At 30.8% G+C, this 17,719-nt stretch overlaps 1 protein-coding gene across 3 annotated transcripts in view; it reads right to left on the minus strand.

Moving 5' to 3' along the window:
* LOC129916958 (uncharacterized) overlaps positions 1 to 17,719 on the minus strand; it is a 140,744-nt gene that overhangs the window by 24,078 nt on the left and 98,947 nt on the right. For all 3 annotated transcript variants that reach the window (XM_055997219.1, XM_055997220.1, XM_055997221.1), the window contains 2 exons: positions 17,055 to 17,559; positions 11,436 to 11,547 (listed from right to left, as the gene is read on the minus strand). In XM_055997219.1, coding sequence (XP_055853194.1) covers positions 11,436 to 11,547; positions 17,055 to 17,358 — 416 coding nt within the window. In that variant the 5' untranslated portion in view covers positions 17,359 to 17,559. The remainder of the gene's footprint in view (positions 1 to 11,435; positions 11,548 to 17,054; positions 17,560 to 17,719) is intronic.

Consider the following 17,719-nt stretch of genomic DNA (forward strand, 5'->3'; position numbering starts at 1 on the left):
AAGGTAAAATGCATATATCCTTACCTGAATCATCACCGACCGTACTTTACTCACCTCCTAAACTCACTTGGCAATTGCCAACAATCATAAACCAACTAACTCAATACATTAACAAGTCAAAGAGTATTTAAAATGAGATAATGTTGGTAGAACAAGTAGAGTAGAAGTAGTTACAGCTATACGAAGTTCTACTACAACGAGGTAGTATGTAATATATATTCGACAGGGACCTTTCGTGTTACATGCTCGTAAAACAATGAAACAGCTCCCACTGAAGCTGCCAGGACATGCTAATAAATTATGAATTCTCTCTTTCTCTCTAACTATACTTTCATTTTAACATTTTTGGTGTGTGTACTGTGTGTAGTAGAAAATTTCAATTCAACTAAAGTTAACAACAATAACAAAGAAGACTTACAACTGGCTGTAGCTAAATTTCGACAATAGCTAACTGCTTGCCATCCCATCAGGACTCACAGGAGTAACCAAAAATTCTATTAACATTTAGAGAGAAACTTTCTGTCTGTCTGTGTCGGCTTTTGTGTACTCTCGAGTTTATTTGTTTTGAACAATTTATCTTTGTGTTTTTAACCTACTTTGTTAAGGCTAAGTATTGGATTTGTTAAAGAAGCCCAGTATCACAGGTTACTCTGTACCACAGATTGTGCTGGGAAGTAATACAGGTTGTCCAAGTACCAAGTAGGAATCACGTTCTACTTAACGGGCTATCTATCACAAGTATCACGGGATGTCTTGGTAAATATCACAGGATTTTTGATAAATAAATCGGGTGTTTTGGTAAGTTTCACGGGTCCTACCCCATTGGGTAAGTATCACAAGCTACCTGGGGAAATATCACAGATCCCGCTGTTAATATCACTGGTTGCATTCTACGTTTATCAAATCACTCGGGTTTTCCGTTAAGTGTCACGGATTGCCCCGGAAAGTATCCATAAATGCACCTGTAAGTATCACAATTATCCCCAGTAAGTATCACACGTTGTTCTTATAAGAATTTTGGGTTTATCAGGTTAATAGCACTCCAAGAAGTATCACAGATTAACCTGTGAGTATTACGAGCTGCCTCGAGAAGTATCACATGTCCCCTTGAAAGTATTATTGGTTGCCTAATTGTCTATTGAATTACTCTAGTAACTCAAACAGGCTTATCCGGTAAGTATCGTTGGTTTTCCCGGAAAGTATCCAGAGTTGCACTTGTCCCTGAAAGTACCACCGGTTACCCCGGTAAGTACCAAAGGTTTCTGTAGTAAATATCACCAATTGCCGAGGGAAGTATCACAGGTTGCCATGGTTAGTGCTATATAGGGTGCCCTGGTAAGTATCACTGGTAAACACTTTAAAGTAAATATCACAAGTTGTTCTGATAAGTATCATAGGTTGCTCCAATAAGTCCTGTTAAGTTTAGTTGGTTGTCATATTAAGTATCAAGATTTTCTTCGGTAAGTATCACAGGCTTCCTACTAAGTATCACGAGCTGCCTTGGAAAGTATCAAAGGTAGTCCTACTTCTATCACAACTTGCACTTGGATGTATCACAGGTTTCCCCTAATAAGTATTACTGGTTACCCCGTGAAAAATCATCCGTTGACCCAGAACGTATTACAGGTTTTCTAATATCACGGGTTGTCCCAGTAAATATCACAAACTGCTTCAGTAAGTATCACTGTGCTCTGGTTAGTACCACCAGCTCCATCAAGTATCACAAGTTGCAATAGTAAATACAACAGATTTCTCCGGCAAGTAACACGGGCTATATCTGCTAGTATCACAGGTTGCCTTGGTCAGAATTGACGGTTGCCCCCTAAAGAATTATGCGTTTCCATGCTAAGTATCACAGGTTGCTCTGGTAAGTATCATGAGTAAGTAAGTATCACATTTTCCTCTAATAGGTGTCAGGGTATCAGTAATCTGTGATGGTTGCGCCGTTAACCCTCTACTGCATGAATTAATATTAGTGGACGAAAAAATTAAAAAATGCTTTACATGGGTTCTTTGGGTTGTTTCAAAACGGTTTTCATTAAAAATTTTTTTTTAAATTAATTTGTTTAAAAAATTTGTTTATAAGCCAAATTTGGCTTCGTATGCATTAAGGGGTAAGAAATTTTACTAATTTTATTTATTCAGATTATGTAAAGAATACAATTAAAAATATCAAAAGATAAATATTTATCATTTAAAAACAAAATAATGTAAAATAAATACATTGCATTACAAAAAGTTAAGAATTAATTCAAATTTGGCTCATTTTAAGTTATGGAACCGAGAAAAGCAATTTGTTTTTTCCGTTAAATATATTTTTTTCTGGTTCACATTCTTTCCACTGTCGAAGTAAGTCTTGCTCCAGCATTTTCACCCACTCCCAGATCTTACAAAAGCTAAGAAGTAATAAAATTATTGAAAAATATTATAGGTGAGCCCCCCTTTCCCTGAAATTTGTGTGGTTATGCCGCCGGAAATGGGGTTAACATGTGAAAAATGTCTCTAAAAGCGAAGGGACTCCATTTCTGAATAAAACATAGCTTCCAAGCAAAATAACAATGTAAAGGAACAAAATTTTCCAACAAAAAAGTTTTACATATTGTGTAGATTTACAACCCCTGAATGCATACGAAGCCAAATATGGCTTCCCTACTTTTTGCCCTCCCAAGACCAGGCCAATAACTTTTTTTCAATAAAAATTGGTTCATAGCATACACAATTAGACAATCGATCCTAAATAAATTTTTAGTTCCACTTTACTTTCCAAGGAAAAGCAGTAATTAACACTTAAAGTATGAATATATTCTACACTTTCGATTTCAATGCACACGACTGATCGACTCACCTGTGATCATAAAATACACCTATATTTTGTGTCGCATACAAGAAAAAACTATATCTATGGGTTCTCAGAAACACAAAGAAGAGGATTGTATTGAATCTTTACCATTTTTTTGTTACAGAGAAGAGAAAAGTGCTTCCAAACTGACAAAACCATATTTGGCTTCGTATGCAGTAGAGGGTTAAGTGTATCACGGGCAAATATCAATATCACACGTTGGCCTCGCAAGTATCACAAATTGGCGTTGAAGGTATCACGGGCTAGTAATGGTTGGAAGTTGGTTGAACAGTTATAAAAAATTCCTTCAATAGAAACTAAGCCAGTTCTTACGACCGCTAAGAATGTATTAAATTTGTTTCATCAACAGAATGTTGACCGGTCAGGTTATGGGGCTTCGTAAATTAACAGACTTTGAGGACATTTTTTGTGTGTTTATATGCTTTGTTGTCTTTTGTCTTATAAATATTATCAAAATTGACCCCCGACAACAACCGAAAATATACAAAAACACAATTCACAAAGGGATAAATTAAGGATGTATAATAGGGTGGTCCAATTTTTTGGTTTTTACATTTCCATTGTTCCCCACTCAAAAATTGGTTGCATATGTGTTTTGTATTACACACGTGAAATTTCAGCTTTTTAGGTGAAGTGTAAGTGGGCGCTCAACAGGCTCAAAGTTTTTTCTCAGATGCTGTTATGGCTGGGTCCGCATGCCTAGTAATTAACTCTTTCTTTGTTTTATCAATTGAATTAAGTTATAATGTCGTAAAGTTTTTTATGATATGTTTTTTCTTTCATAAAAAAACAATAGTTAAGTAATATTTTCACAGATAATTTTTGTTCATTTAAATTCGTCTGGTAAGTATTTTTTGCTTAGAGTTAACAAAACAGAATTAATCAATGAAATACGAGCTAGTGACTCAAAACCAAAGAAACATGAAAATCATTTACTTGGTTGTCGGGAACATGCGTGCTTATCATGTTTAAGCCAAATTCCAACCCCAAGCCAAGTCCTAATACGATATATTCAGATATTAAGGGTAATGTAAGGGTAACAAAGTCTAATATTTCAAAGCTGATGAGCGCCCTCTTCCTTTTACTTTTGAGGGCTAAAACTTTCAGCATTTGTTGGTATTGATGTCAGTAGCAAAATAATGGGTGGGGAAGTAATGAATTATATGGTTTATTTTTTTGCCTTATAACGTGGACCACACTAATGTATAAGAAAAGTTATAAACTTTCCCCTTACAAAAAGGAACTTGTTTTTGTTTGTGTTATTAATTTTGTGGACAACTTTTATAGGTTAGTTATGTGTGTATGGCAATCTTCAAATCTCAATGTTGGAACAAATGAATTGTGAAATTTAATCCAATTGCCAATTAAACATTGCAAGGACATATTTTCGACATGTCCTGTATTTCTATTTATCTGTGTTGTATGTGTGTCTGTGCAGAATATGAACCAACAACATCTTAAATGGGTTAAGAATGAGATATGAGACTCTAGGTTTTTGTATAATTATGCCATTAATGTTGTACCAACAGCATCAGCAAGGACATGCACAGAAACAGAACCAAGAATTATATATTTGAGAGAATGCGGTATGCCCGCCCGCCAGCAGCCGGTAGATTTGTGCAGGATATAGGTACACTATATGGGTTTATGATTAACACGCATCCTAGATCTGAACCGATTCCCAATTACGTTGTACAACAGTTAATCATAATTAAAATCCAAATATATGCATCACAGTTGTCGTCGTCGCTATCGCTATAGTCGCTATCGTGTCGTGTCGTCGTCATGTTCTTTGGGTAGAGAGGATATTGGAAGTCCTTGATGATGTTGGCATTAGAGACAAGCCGCATGTTAATGAAGTACATAAACTTGTACGGGATTCGGAAGCTTGAGATGTAGATTTGCAATTGCAACGAAGAAGTTAAGTTAAGCAGAGTGCCTGCTTACCTTACCAACCAACACCTTCAATAATATATTCCAACCACAAAAGGAGTATGCGATAAAACAGCCTTCAGGGTGACTTGATCCTGCCAAATATAACCAACATCCATATAACCCATATAATGTGTGAAAATGTCTAAGGCCGCATGAAGTTTCTGGCTGGGGTGTATTGTATTGTATAGTATGACGTGTTGGTGATTGCCATATTAATTATGAGGTCTGAGAAATCCTTACAAATGATAGTTGGTTGCTGGCTGTGGGAATTCGCATTATGGCAATACACACCGGCAAAATCATATCGTCTGTATGTTCATTTCCAACTGAGCATCTTCATCTCTTCTTATCCCCCATATCCATATAGAGTTGTGTCGTTTAATTTGCATCTTGGGAATTAATAAATATAATATATGTATAAGGGAAGGGCTCTGTGCAAGTTGGTGATATAATTCCTGAATGTGGAATTAGATTTGATGGTAAAGATGGGTGTTTATGTGTGTAGAGAGAGAGATGGAACTCGAGAAACGTAAATTGAATTCAATGTTAAATTAGGTTCATTAGTGGGGAAATCAGAAATTGAATTCATCGAGAAAATGATGATTGTTTTTGGAAATTATTTTGACAGCGAAAACAGGGGTGTGAGATATAGTACGAGGAATTTCATTATTAAAACTTACAATGTTTTCATAACTCAGTTTTGGCTTTTGAAATGTGAAGGTATTATGTCTTGTAAACTTTAAATTAGGTTACGATGAATTTCAGAATTTATACTCGCAGGAACTAAGTTGAACATGCTAAAATGTTGAATCAACAACAACAAATCTGTTAGATCTAGTTTTGACCAAATCTCTTTGTCTATTATTACTTTTTTCTCTTCATAGCTTATTGATTTACCAAAATGGTAAAATTGATTGGTGTTAAATTTCCTATGCTGATGAGATGAGATGGACAGTTCCGCACACAGTTCTTTAAATTAATAACACTGATTAACTCATTTAGATAACCAATTTTTGTTTGTTTTATTATTTTTATAACTGGTCGTTCATTCACAAGCCTTGAGTAAGGACTTTTTTATCAGACTTAAATGATTTATTTTCTAATAGAATTAAGGACTAAGTCATTTTTGAAAATCAAGTGGGAAGGTACTTAGCTCCATATATTATTAAACACAATTTGCTGAGACTTTCTCTTGATGAGAAAAATCGTCTTGAAGATCTATTTAGTTTGAAAAAAAAAAACGTTCGTTTAGTTTTTTATGTATACATTTTTTAGGACTAAATGTTTCATAAAATGAGTTTTCAACATTCATTATTAGGGCCAAAATACTATTAAGTGCCTAAAAAAGTGTAACTTTGGACAGTGAATTTTGAAAAAAAAAAAAATGGAAATTTTTAACAATATATTTTCATATATTTTAGTTGACATAGAATGGTTACAATTTAATCTATTGTAAAATAACATTTGCACCGATGTTTTGAATGATATTTCTATATTTATGACAGTTTAAACACAAAGTGATCAAAACCAAACAACTGCGTTACTTTCCTGAAAATCATCAGTTTTATTTGTAAAATCATATAATTATTAAGTTCTCTGATATTTCTATTTGAAACTATAGCCAGAACGTAAATCTCCTATGAAGTTAAATCACAGAAAAATTAATTTCAATTAAACAGTTTTAAAGCTTTAAATACCACTGCGTTACCAAGATAAACCAAATTGTTACCGTGATTTGTACACAATTCGATCCAAATTTGGGTTTCAAACTTGTAAATGCAAACAATGTTAGGTAATTTTATAACTCAGTATAGTTTTTCTATTCATTTGTACTTTTTCTTCAAGAAAAATTAAATTCAACAAAAGACACTTTTTTCGGCACTAAATAGTATTTTGGACCATTAACGACAAATCTTTTATTTATATAAATTAGTGAATGAAAGGGAAAACTATTTCATGTTACGAACTTAAGGGCAAAATGATTTAAATGGAAATTTAGTTTTTTTTACGAATTTAATCTCGAAAATGAGCCGACACATCGACAAATTTTTCTCAATTCATAATAAATCTCAATATCTAAGAATATTTTTTTTAATATTTGTCGAATTTCTTAAAATTTGTTTACAATTAAGATATTTCAATCATAATATTGAATCTAATGTATAGCCAAAAAGTCAAAATTGTTAGAAATTCGACTGATATATAAAAAAAATATTTAATGCCAACATTTTGTATTGAATTTTTTTTTCAATGACTTAATATTTTTTATTTGCAATAACATTTATTTTTTAATGAAACATACTGTTAGTTGCAATAAATATTTTTTTTAATGCAAGTGTATTTTTCAGTTTCAAAAAGCACCAAAGGCACCACTGTGCAGCATTTTAGCTGGATTCAATATTGGATTCTAAGTTGGATATCAAAATATATGGGAAGTGGGAGCAAGACTCTTAAAAACCAATACAAGACATTTGTTAACTAAAATAAAGTCTTTATTCAGTAAGTTTATTGTTTTATGTATTTATTATCAAAATCCTCAAAGTCATTTTAAGATTTTGGCTTGTTTGAGACATGACCAATTGCATATAAGATATTTTTATTACTGTTATTTTTTAGAATCAATTATGTAATTTTAAGTTCATATGGATCTTACATACAGAACAGTGTTTTAGTTTCTAATCCGTTACTGTGTTTAATTTTTACTTGCGATATAGGTACTATGTATCAAGTTATGTATCGTACAAAAAAAAGTTGAGATAACATTTTTCCATGACATTACGATGATAGAGAATGCCAAAAAAGTGGGTCCCGGAAGTCCGTCTGTCTGTCTGTAAACGAAGCTACAGCCTAAACGGATGGACATCAATCGATGTCAAACTTGGTATGTAGCGTTATTTTGTGACTTTCCAGAGGGGTTTTTGGAATTAATTTTTTTAGACCAAAAATAACGGTACTTGTCATATACCGATTTTAGTAAAGTTGAAATTGCTCAAAAACGGCTCCAACGATTTTGTTTAAAAAATTCAAATGTAAGTTTTACCTGCCATAGAACCATTTTTTTTTTTAATGCGATTTTCTCCGTAACTACTTATTCGATTTCAACGAAACTTTTTGTGAAGAAGAATTTATATAATTTTAATGTAAGCCAAAAATAAAATTAAAAAAATTTTTTTTTGGATTTTTAAAAAAATTTTGAAATTTTTTTTGAAAAATCAAATTTTCGAAAACGTGACACTGAATTTTTTTGAAACTTCGTTTTAAGATGTTGATTAGTGATTTCTACAAAAAAGCATACCAATTTGATTTTTAAAATTTTTTTCCAAAAAAATTATTTATAAAAAATTAGTTTTTTAAAAAACGGCTCTAACGATTTTGAAATTTTTTTTTTCTAGAAATGCATGTTAATATATCAATCAAAACTACATACTTGTTTTGTGGGACAATTTGATTTTAGATGTTGTTTTAGATGTTGTATTTTTTTGAAAAACGAATTTTATTTTTTTTTTTTTTTTAAACCTACATTTCCCAAATTTTTATATAAAAATTCTAAAAAAATATAAGCAACTCTAAGAGCAAGTTCATGCATTTTATTTTTTACAAATCCAAAAATTCGTAAAATTCCAAAATAATAATGATGAAAAACTATTGAAAAGGATTAAAAACAGCTCAGTTATGTATTTATTTTAAGTAACCCCCGACCGACACTGAGCAGCAAAATAGAGGTGTTAGTAAAAATATAACATAAACAAAGAGGTTCATCCTTCAGGTGTTAAACAAGATTCTTAATTTCTGATATAAATACTTTTCTAATTTTTTTAAATCAAACATTGACACTTTACCCAAAAGAAATAGAGATTTCCCCAAGAGAAGTTAAATATCAAACAAAAAGTAGTACATCAAGATTGCTATGTGTCCTGCCTTATCCTCCTTTATAACTTTTAATGTCGCCTGTAAGACCTATATGAATTTTGTTTCATTATTTTTGTATAGGTATATCCTTTTTGCTTACTTGCAACACACGAATGATGGCTATGAGCATCTTGAAAAATAAATTATTAAAATTTTCTACACTCACATAAATGTATGTCCCTATGCATGTAAAATTTTAATATCGTATATTTCGCATACATATAAACACAATCTCCCGAAAGGCAAAACTCACTCCTTTTCGTCTCGATTATAAATTTATGATGTTGCAAGAGGAAAACGAAATAAGCTCAAGGTAGTCCTGCTGTTAGCTTTTGGGTATGTCACACAGAGCTAAAGTGCACAGCAATCCTGCAGGAATACTCCAATTTTGAAAGTTAAAAAGTAAACTGCATTCCTTGCAACTTTAAGAACCAGGCGGCCGATCAATGTAAAGGATAATGTACATACTACATATATAGAAAAATCTCTTTGCATGTATAGGTACATGGTAGATAGTGCGGTGCCCTCGCAAACATATTTGCCATTAGTAATGTAACAGCAAAGGATATTCTTCTTTTTCCCTCTGGGAACACTATAGTGTTCTCTTTTTTTTAATAGATTTTTTTTCTTTGTATGTGTTAGTGCTGCACTGCTTAGAGAGTCTTAAAGCAGTGCATCAAGATAAACTGACCCAACTGGCTTCGTTATACTCTGAAACTAAAAACATTTTTCCTCGTAAATTGACAGCAATAACGATGTGAAAAGGAACATCACATGAGAATCGCCCACTAAAAAGGATATATGTGGTGGGTTGGTTAGAAAAATAAAAAAAAAAAACACAGGACGACGACTTCGCAGCTATAGTACACGACGACGAAAAGAAAAAAAAAAAATACCTAAAACGGTTATATTTTGTATAATAATCCACTTAGTCTTATGTTCCTTCTGTTCTGTAGTGGGTTATGTTTTTTGGTCCTTTGAGCTGAACTCCTGTTGCCTTTTTACTTCTTTTTACTTTTTTCTAACCCTCCACGAAACAAGAACATATTACTATATCGTTGTTCCGGTTGTTAATACATATATAGACAAACACGTGTGTGTGCCTGGTGGAACGGATAATAAATTGGCCAAATATTGTTCTATAATAACTGGGATAACTTTTAACTGAACACAGGAAGGAAACACGAGGTCTTTCCTTACAACAGAAAAAAAAGTAAATAGAACATCCTTTTTTTTTTCTGTTCTATTCCAAGGATATGTTATGAAACCAAAGCCGTGTTCACTAAATGTTGAGCAAATAGTGTTTTATATGTACGGTTATTTTTTTTTCTCTAGAAAACTATACATCTTTCAGAGAGAACATCCTGATTTTAGCTGTAAGGATATTTCCTTTTTTTTGCTGGTGGGTTCTGCTTGAAGGATAGCATTGTTTTCGATAGTCGAGTTACATGGGTTATAAAATTTTGTAGTAATGAACATGAATGAGGAAGTCTTGATATCTTGTAGAAGGATTCTTCCTGGTAAGAAATATGTTTACTATCAAGGACAACTGAATTAAATTAACAATCACAAAAACTATAAGAAACAACAAAAATCAAATGGTTTTTTTTTTTCCTGTGGTTTGACAATTTGTCATCGATAAATTAAGTGAGACTAGAGACATGAAGAGACTTCAAGGATATTTCTATTTCTGGATTTTTTTTTCTATTTATAGATATGAAAGCTACTAAATAAATGGATGTCGATTGATAATAGCGCAACTTGGCTCCTTTCTTCATTGTTCGATTTCTTTTTTTTTTTTTTTCAGGATATATATAAATTTTATCTTGAACGATATAAAGAAAGTTACTTTCTCTGGCTGTATGAATTAATGAGAATTTCTTACATGTGTCTGATTTCACATGATGATACGCGCAAAAGTTGGGGGAGAGTGAAATGAGTGATTGTTTCGCACATAAAGTGTCTAAGATAGGCACTTAGGATTATTAATGGCGAAAGAAATTGTTGAGTTTTTCTTTTATGTTATTTTTTTTTTGCTTTTCTTTGTGTACCTACATACAATAGAAGGAAAGATTTTTTTTGTAAATATTTGTATTGAGGGGATTTTTATTCGTGGTGTGAAATAAAATATAATCGATTTTTAAGAAGGAAATAGTCGACTTTAGATGAATAAGAAATTAAAGTAATACAACTTTAATCGGTTTTCTTGTTTTGGTAAAAATTAACATATTAGTATATTGAAACGTGAAGGGTTTATACAGACAAACTGAAGTATTATTGTCATCATCTTTAAATTTTAAAATTAATTTTATTAATCTTTTTATGGAAACAGAGCTAATTTGTATTCATTTTAAACATTAACATTACGGTGTTACTTTTCGTCACTTGTACGTTGAAATTATCGTTATTGTATCAGCTTTCAATTAATATCTTAATTTTAACAATCGGGTAAGAATTGCATTAGATGTGTGCTATTCCACAAAATTTAATCGATTTGTTCACTGGGGTGTATACGTGTTTTTTTTAGAGAAAATGTTTCTAAAAAACATTTTTATTACGTATTTTTTAATGAATATGAATATTTTTTCTTGTCTTCTTATAATATATTATAAATATCATTTAGTTTTATGGTGCTTTTTATTCGTTTTGTTCGCCAGTGAATATAATGATGCAAAAAAAAATTGGAATTAAGGTCTAAAAAATTAAATTTAAATATTTTATTTTAACTCACCTTTGGTCGGCATTTAAAAAGTTTCTTGGGAATGTTATATTCTCTGGACTTATCACAGGATAACTGCCAGCTTTTAAGTGAAGTGTAACATCACGGGGCTTACATACTCTATCTGTAAATTATAAAAAAAAAAAATAGTTAAAATCTATTTTTCTCAAGAATACTTGTTGTTTCAAGCTAAAAATATCAAAGATACAAATATGAAAAGATATACAAAAAATAACAAAAAATGGAAAGCGATGTTATTTCCCTTTTAAAGCATTGTCATTCATAAATCGTAAGCTAAATGCTTATGTCTTGGTCTACAAAGTGGCCTGCAGAATATACAACAATACATTTTGTTTCTATTAAACTACAGCCCGATTTTTGATGGATTAATATTTTATTTAGAGCAGCATAATTTTTTTTTCGAAAATGTTTGAAAATTTTTATAAATACATTTCATAAGTTGTCAATCTCAAATTTTCATGTTTCTTGCATTTTTCTCCTTAGATCACTCACAATTAAATTTAAAAAGATGAAATACATATCGTATTTTTTAAGAATTGTGTAAGAAATCAAATATAACCGTATTGAAATTTAAATAACGACAGAAAAAAATTTTTGGGTCGTATTCAAAAACCCCGAAAACTCAAAATCTGGGAAATTTAAAATCCCGAAAGCTTATAATTCTGAAAATCTAAAATTTAAAAACCCAAAATCTCGAACGAGATCCTTATAGTTCTGTTAAAATCAATAAAATTGTGTTTTTTTTATTAAAGTTTCCTGAATCCGGAAAACCCATCCTAAAAACACATAATTCGAAAATCCAAAATCTAGTGTTTTTCAGGATTGTGGGTTTTCGTGGTTTTGGATTTTCGGGATTCTGGGTTTTCCGGATTCTGGATTTTCGGAATTTTAGGTTTTCTGGATTCAGAATTCCGAAATTGTGTTCGTCTAACAAAATTTTTTATATTGAAAATTTGATGATATTATTTCTATCGCACGTTGTGCAGTCAAAATGAACAACAACTAGGGTCGGGTCAAAATTCCGGCTTCAAAAATCTGCTTTTTTAACGAAAATTATGTTTTTCAAAATTCTGCTTTTTTTCTATTCTGCCTTTCAAAATTCTGCTAGCATTATACTTGAACAAAAAAATTCTGCCAATTCTGTTTTTTTTTTATAACATATGCGCTGACTAAAGAAAAATACACCTCATTAACGTAATTCAATATTGGTACTTTAATAAATTTTGTTGTTTAAGTGTCGCAAATATTTTTTAAAATGCATAGACTGACTTTCTTTCAAATAAAATCTATAACTTATTGGAACCGATGTTGTTTGATACAAAATATTCCTTTTCTTATACAAATTTTTGAATATTCATCTTTATTTAATAAATTAACAAATTTTGAATTATTTTCGGAAATGTTTAGTATTAAAAATATTAAGAAGAATTTTGAAAAACAGAATTTTGAAAAGCAGAATTTTGAAAAGCAGAATTTTGAAAAACAGAATTATGAGAAGAAGAATTTTGAAAAACAGAATTTTGAAAAGCAGAATTTTGAAAGCAGAATTTTATAAAGCAGAATTTTGAAAGCAGAATTTTGACAAAAGAATTTTTACCCCGGCAGAATTTTGACCCCAACCCCAAAAATTTCTCAATGCTCAGGAAAAATTCCAAACTTCTGAAATCCTAGCACACACTTTTATGGTTTGACACAATTAAACAGTTGTATCAAATCACGGGTTACAAAATACTCAAGGTGTCTCGTTGTTATCTAGAGTTCGATTTTTGTTACATTCTTCAAAATCAAAAGCATCAATTTTTCGCTGAATTTCCACGCTCCATTTAATTAAAAGTGAATCAAATCGAACTAAATTCCAAAGAACTCAACTGACAATTATTAGTAAATTACTTTACACAGCAAAATAATTGATAAAAAGGAATCTACGTTGTCTTTGCATCAAAGGAGCAACTCTCTTGCTAAATTAAATCATAATGTTCTTTCAAAGTGTCTTCAAATTGTTACCTAATTTACACTCACTGTACCACTGACTTTTAACACTACATAATACAATGTAACTGGATACTCTTACATACATACAGAACAAATAGATATACATATAATTTTGTTCACTTTTGTGTAATACACTCCTTTTGCAAAAACGGATAAAATCTTCTTTCACCCACACCTAAAACCTCAGAAACAGAGTCACCTTTTAGGTATCTCCCATCAACCCACCTCCAGCAATTCAATTTTCTCATCGCCACTACAAAGGACACACAATCCTTGTGAGAGCAGGAGGAATCATATCTAAATTACTTTTAGGTATAGGTGACTTGGCTATATTCTGGTGAGGTGTAATCTAACAATAATAAAAGCATGGTAACGGTTACGGTTTCGATGGTTGGTGGTGGTGGTGGCGGTGGCAAGTGAGGTGAGTCTAATGGAATATTCTCAAAAGCAAACGGGGAATAGGTTATGTTCTTTCAACAACGATGCCGCAGCGACGACAGTGACAACGGTGGCGGCTCGTGTCCTTGGAGATGTCCTCGTGGATGAGAGATAGCATAGGGAGAGAGACAGAAAATATACACAGGATGAATGAAGCCCGTCAAAGCATTCACTCAAAGCAATGCAATGAAGCTTGAAACCCCCGAACCGAACTGTAATGTCAAAGAAATATGACTTCTATCACTGTTATACTGTTACATATTTGAGGGTTCTAAAAATGTAGCTATAGGGAGAAGGGGAGCTTGTTGTTTGTCAACAAAATGACGACGTGACGTGCTAAAAGCTATTCGCTATTGATTTCTTGAGATGCCATGTGATACGACCTCTCTTCTTTTCTTTTGGTTGATGGGGGGTTTTAGGTGTTTGGTTTGGAGCAGTATGATGATGGTGTGAATCTTATAGAAAGTTATTGAATGAAGTGCATCGTCGCGTCGTCGTCGTTCTTGTTGTCATATCTCCATAGTCATCGTCGGTTGGTCGATGTCATCGACGTTAAGGTGACAATTTTAGAAGGTTTGATGTTGATTTTGATGACGATGGCATCAATAGTTTGGTGATGAAAACACAGTTGAAAGCCACTTTGAAAAGAAGGTGTGGAGAGAAATGTTGAATGTGAGACATTAGAATGGCGATTTGACCTAGTTGGAAAGTTGTTTTCGATTAGAAGACATCAAAATAGAGTGAATTGCACTGGTAGAGTGTTAAAAGTTTAAAAGGAGTGTTTGTGATAGTATCCATACAAGGTTACAGGAGATAAATTTTACTTCTTTGGTAACATTTTATGAGAAGGTTTCTATAGCAATTCAAGGACTTGAAAAAGTGATTTCGATGATATTAAATGAAAGATGATCGCAAATATTGTGGGTTCCAACAATCAATAATGCGGTTTTCATCGAAGAAAGCAGAACCTGCAAGAAAATTTAGCAACCATCACTGATACCGTTTTATTATTCATTGCAGAAAACTACTTTTAAGGACGCATTATAGAAGTAACAGTTACACTAAAAGTTCAAATTACAAAAATTACAAAAGTTACAAAATACAGTCTTTTTTCTGACCTTTAAATTTATTTTCAATACGTCTTTGAAAAATATCTATTTTCTGCATTAAATAGGTAACAGTGTTATAATAAAACAAAAAAAATTAATTTTCAACTTTCAAAAATTCCTGCTCTGGGAGAAGGTTAACATTTTTTATCTTCAGAGGATAATTTTTGGACAGAGAGTTTTGTGGTTTTTTTTTAATAAATGGTCAAAAACTGGAAATTATCAGAAAAATTTTAGAAAGCAATTTAACATTATGATTGTGTATTAAAAGAAAATAAATATTTTTTAATATTTTTCAATTTTTTGATATTAAATAAATTCAAGTTAAGTCAAGTCAAAAATGTATCCCAATTCACACAGCTAAAGAGCAGGCTCACCTCAATAATATATTTAACCAAATTCACACACACGAATTCAAAATAAATTTTTGAGCACCAAAAAAGGGAAACCGTTTTTGAGTTTAAAAATTTTACGGCCGCAATTTTTTCGAACAATGGTTAGAATTTTTTAAAAGTTGAAAAAAAAAAATATAAAAAAAAATATTGAACTTAGAGGTCCAGAAATGTATAACATTGTAAGGAGCAACTTTTAAGACCCGGAACAACTTTTAAAAACAAAATTTTTGAAAAAAAAGAAGCTAGGTCAAAACGTTTTTCAATTTTGTTTAAATTTATTTAAAAATATTTATTGAGATTTTTTTTTTTTGAAAATCGTTACAATTTAAAAATGAATAATTTTGTATACAAATATTATAATTTTCTAACATTAAAAAAAAAAAAGTTGGCAAATCATTTTTAAGAAAATATTAATTAGCATTTAAAGACAAATTTCAAAGAAATTCATAAAACCATTTTAAAAAAATTGATTATTCAAAACAAAACAACATTGCATTGTTTTTAAAAAATTTTAAAATGTTACTTTAACGCTTTTGTTGAAATCGGCATCGTCGTTTCCGAGAAAATCAAAATAAAAAAAAATAAAATGGTTCTACGACAGCTACCTTTATTATATTTTTTTTTTATTTTAAAAATTGGGTCTTATTTGTAGCATTACACATAAAATTTTGTATAAAACCATTAGATCCGTTTTTGAAAAAAAAAAAAATATAAACATTTCTTTTTTGGTTATATGACGGGCACCGTTCGTTTTGGTCCAAAAAATAAAATTCACAAATGGATCCACGTATGTACTTGGCTTTATGGTAAAAGTTGCTTAAAATGTTAAAATTTTGTAGCATCAATTAAAAAAAAAAAAATTTACTATTAATTTGGTAAGAAAGTATTTAAAACGCCTTTTTAATCTCCAAACAAAATAAACCATTTAACTTCTTCTATAACAATTAATTTAAATTTTTTCTTGTTGATTAAAAAAATATATTCTTAAAAAAAATTTTCAAAAAATAATTTGGTATGCTATTCTTTACAAAATTATTATTATTAGATATAAAAATAAAATAAAAAAAAAAACTACATACGAACCCGTATGTATTACAAAAAAAAAAAAAAACAAAAATGAAATACATATTGTCGCTGTTTAAGAAAACTGGCATGGCTCAAAATTTTTAATTCTTCAGAAAAGCTGTTTTAAATTCCAAGTTTGTCAATTTTCCATACTATGTATTTTCATAAATTGAAGAAAAAGAATCAGCTGTGTAAATTTATACTGAATTTACAAAAATTTAGAATGTATAATTTCCAGTATATTGGCACTAATAACTCAAAAACCAGGATTTTTGAGTTATGCCCGTTTTCTAAAACAGCGACGTTATTTAAAAAAACTCAGGCGCTTTTTATTATTTTTTTTTTAAATATCGGTTAGGTCATTCAGAGAAAGGCAGAAATAATCAAGAAAACTGTTCGATGACAGGAAACATTACAATTGCTCCTGAATTACCTGAGTAGGTACGCATGTATTTTATTTAATCTAAATCGCTAAAGCTGCTTGTGAGAAAAACAACCTTTTCCATTTTAGTTCTTCCTTGACTTCTTCGTCATATTACCACCTAAACCATAATTGGTTTCTATTTGAAACAAAAGTAAATAACAAAAAAAAAAAAAAAAAAAAAAATACTTACGAAAGGCACTTTTAGACTCCTCCAATGCTTTGAATGTAAAATAAGCTGTCCTCGAATCTGGTGGTATGCGAAAATGTAATATCGATACATCCTTGTAAGCTGTATACTTGAGCAGTGTATTCGATGGCAGTCGTACAATTAATGTTTGATCTTTTGGTATTGGTAATTGATCCATTTTATCCACTGGTATCTCATTTGTTAGATGTTGTGATGACTGATGATTTACTTGAACACTGGCATAACTGTTACTGTTGGTAATTATAACTAAGAGTATTCCAAAATAGACTAGAATTTGGCTGTACATAGTGATTTTTATTTTTTTTTTTTTGGTTTTTTGAGAGAGAAAAGATTGTTACTTCAGGTTTTTTTGTTAGTAATTTGTATGTTAAATGAAATAAAATAGTTTTTGAGGTGAAGGGTTTTGGTTCCCTGAAAACATCCAAACCAAATACTATTTCATAATTTTGGTAGCATTAGCATCATTTGCATGTCTCTTTTGGAGCTCCTGGAAAGAAAACAAATATAAACAAAATTAGTTTTTTAATGAAAAAAGTTTCAAAAGTTCTAAAATAATTAATTAAAGTTTGAAAAGAAAAAAATCTATAATTACAAATAAATTCGCATTATTAAATTTTATGAACTTTAAATGAAGTTAAAATCCCTCA

The sequence above is a fragment of the Episyrphus balteatus genome, chromosome 3 (genome assembly GCF_945859705.1).
Source record: "Episyrphus balteatus chromosome 3, idEpiBalt1.1, whole genome shotgun sequence".
NCBI classification, from domain to species: Eukaryota; Metazoa; Arthropoda; class Insecta; order Diptera; family Syrphidae; genus Episyrphus; species Episyrphus balteatus.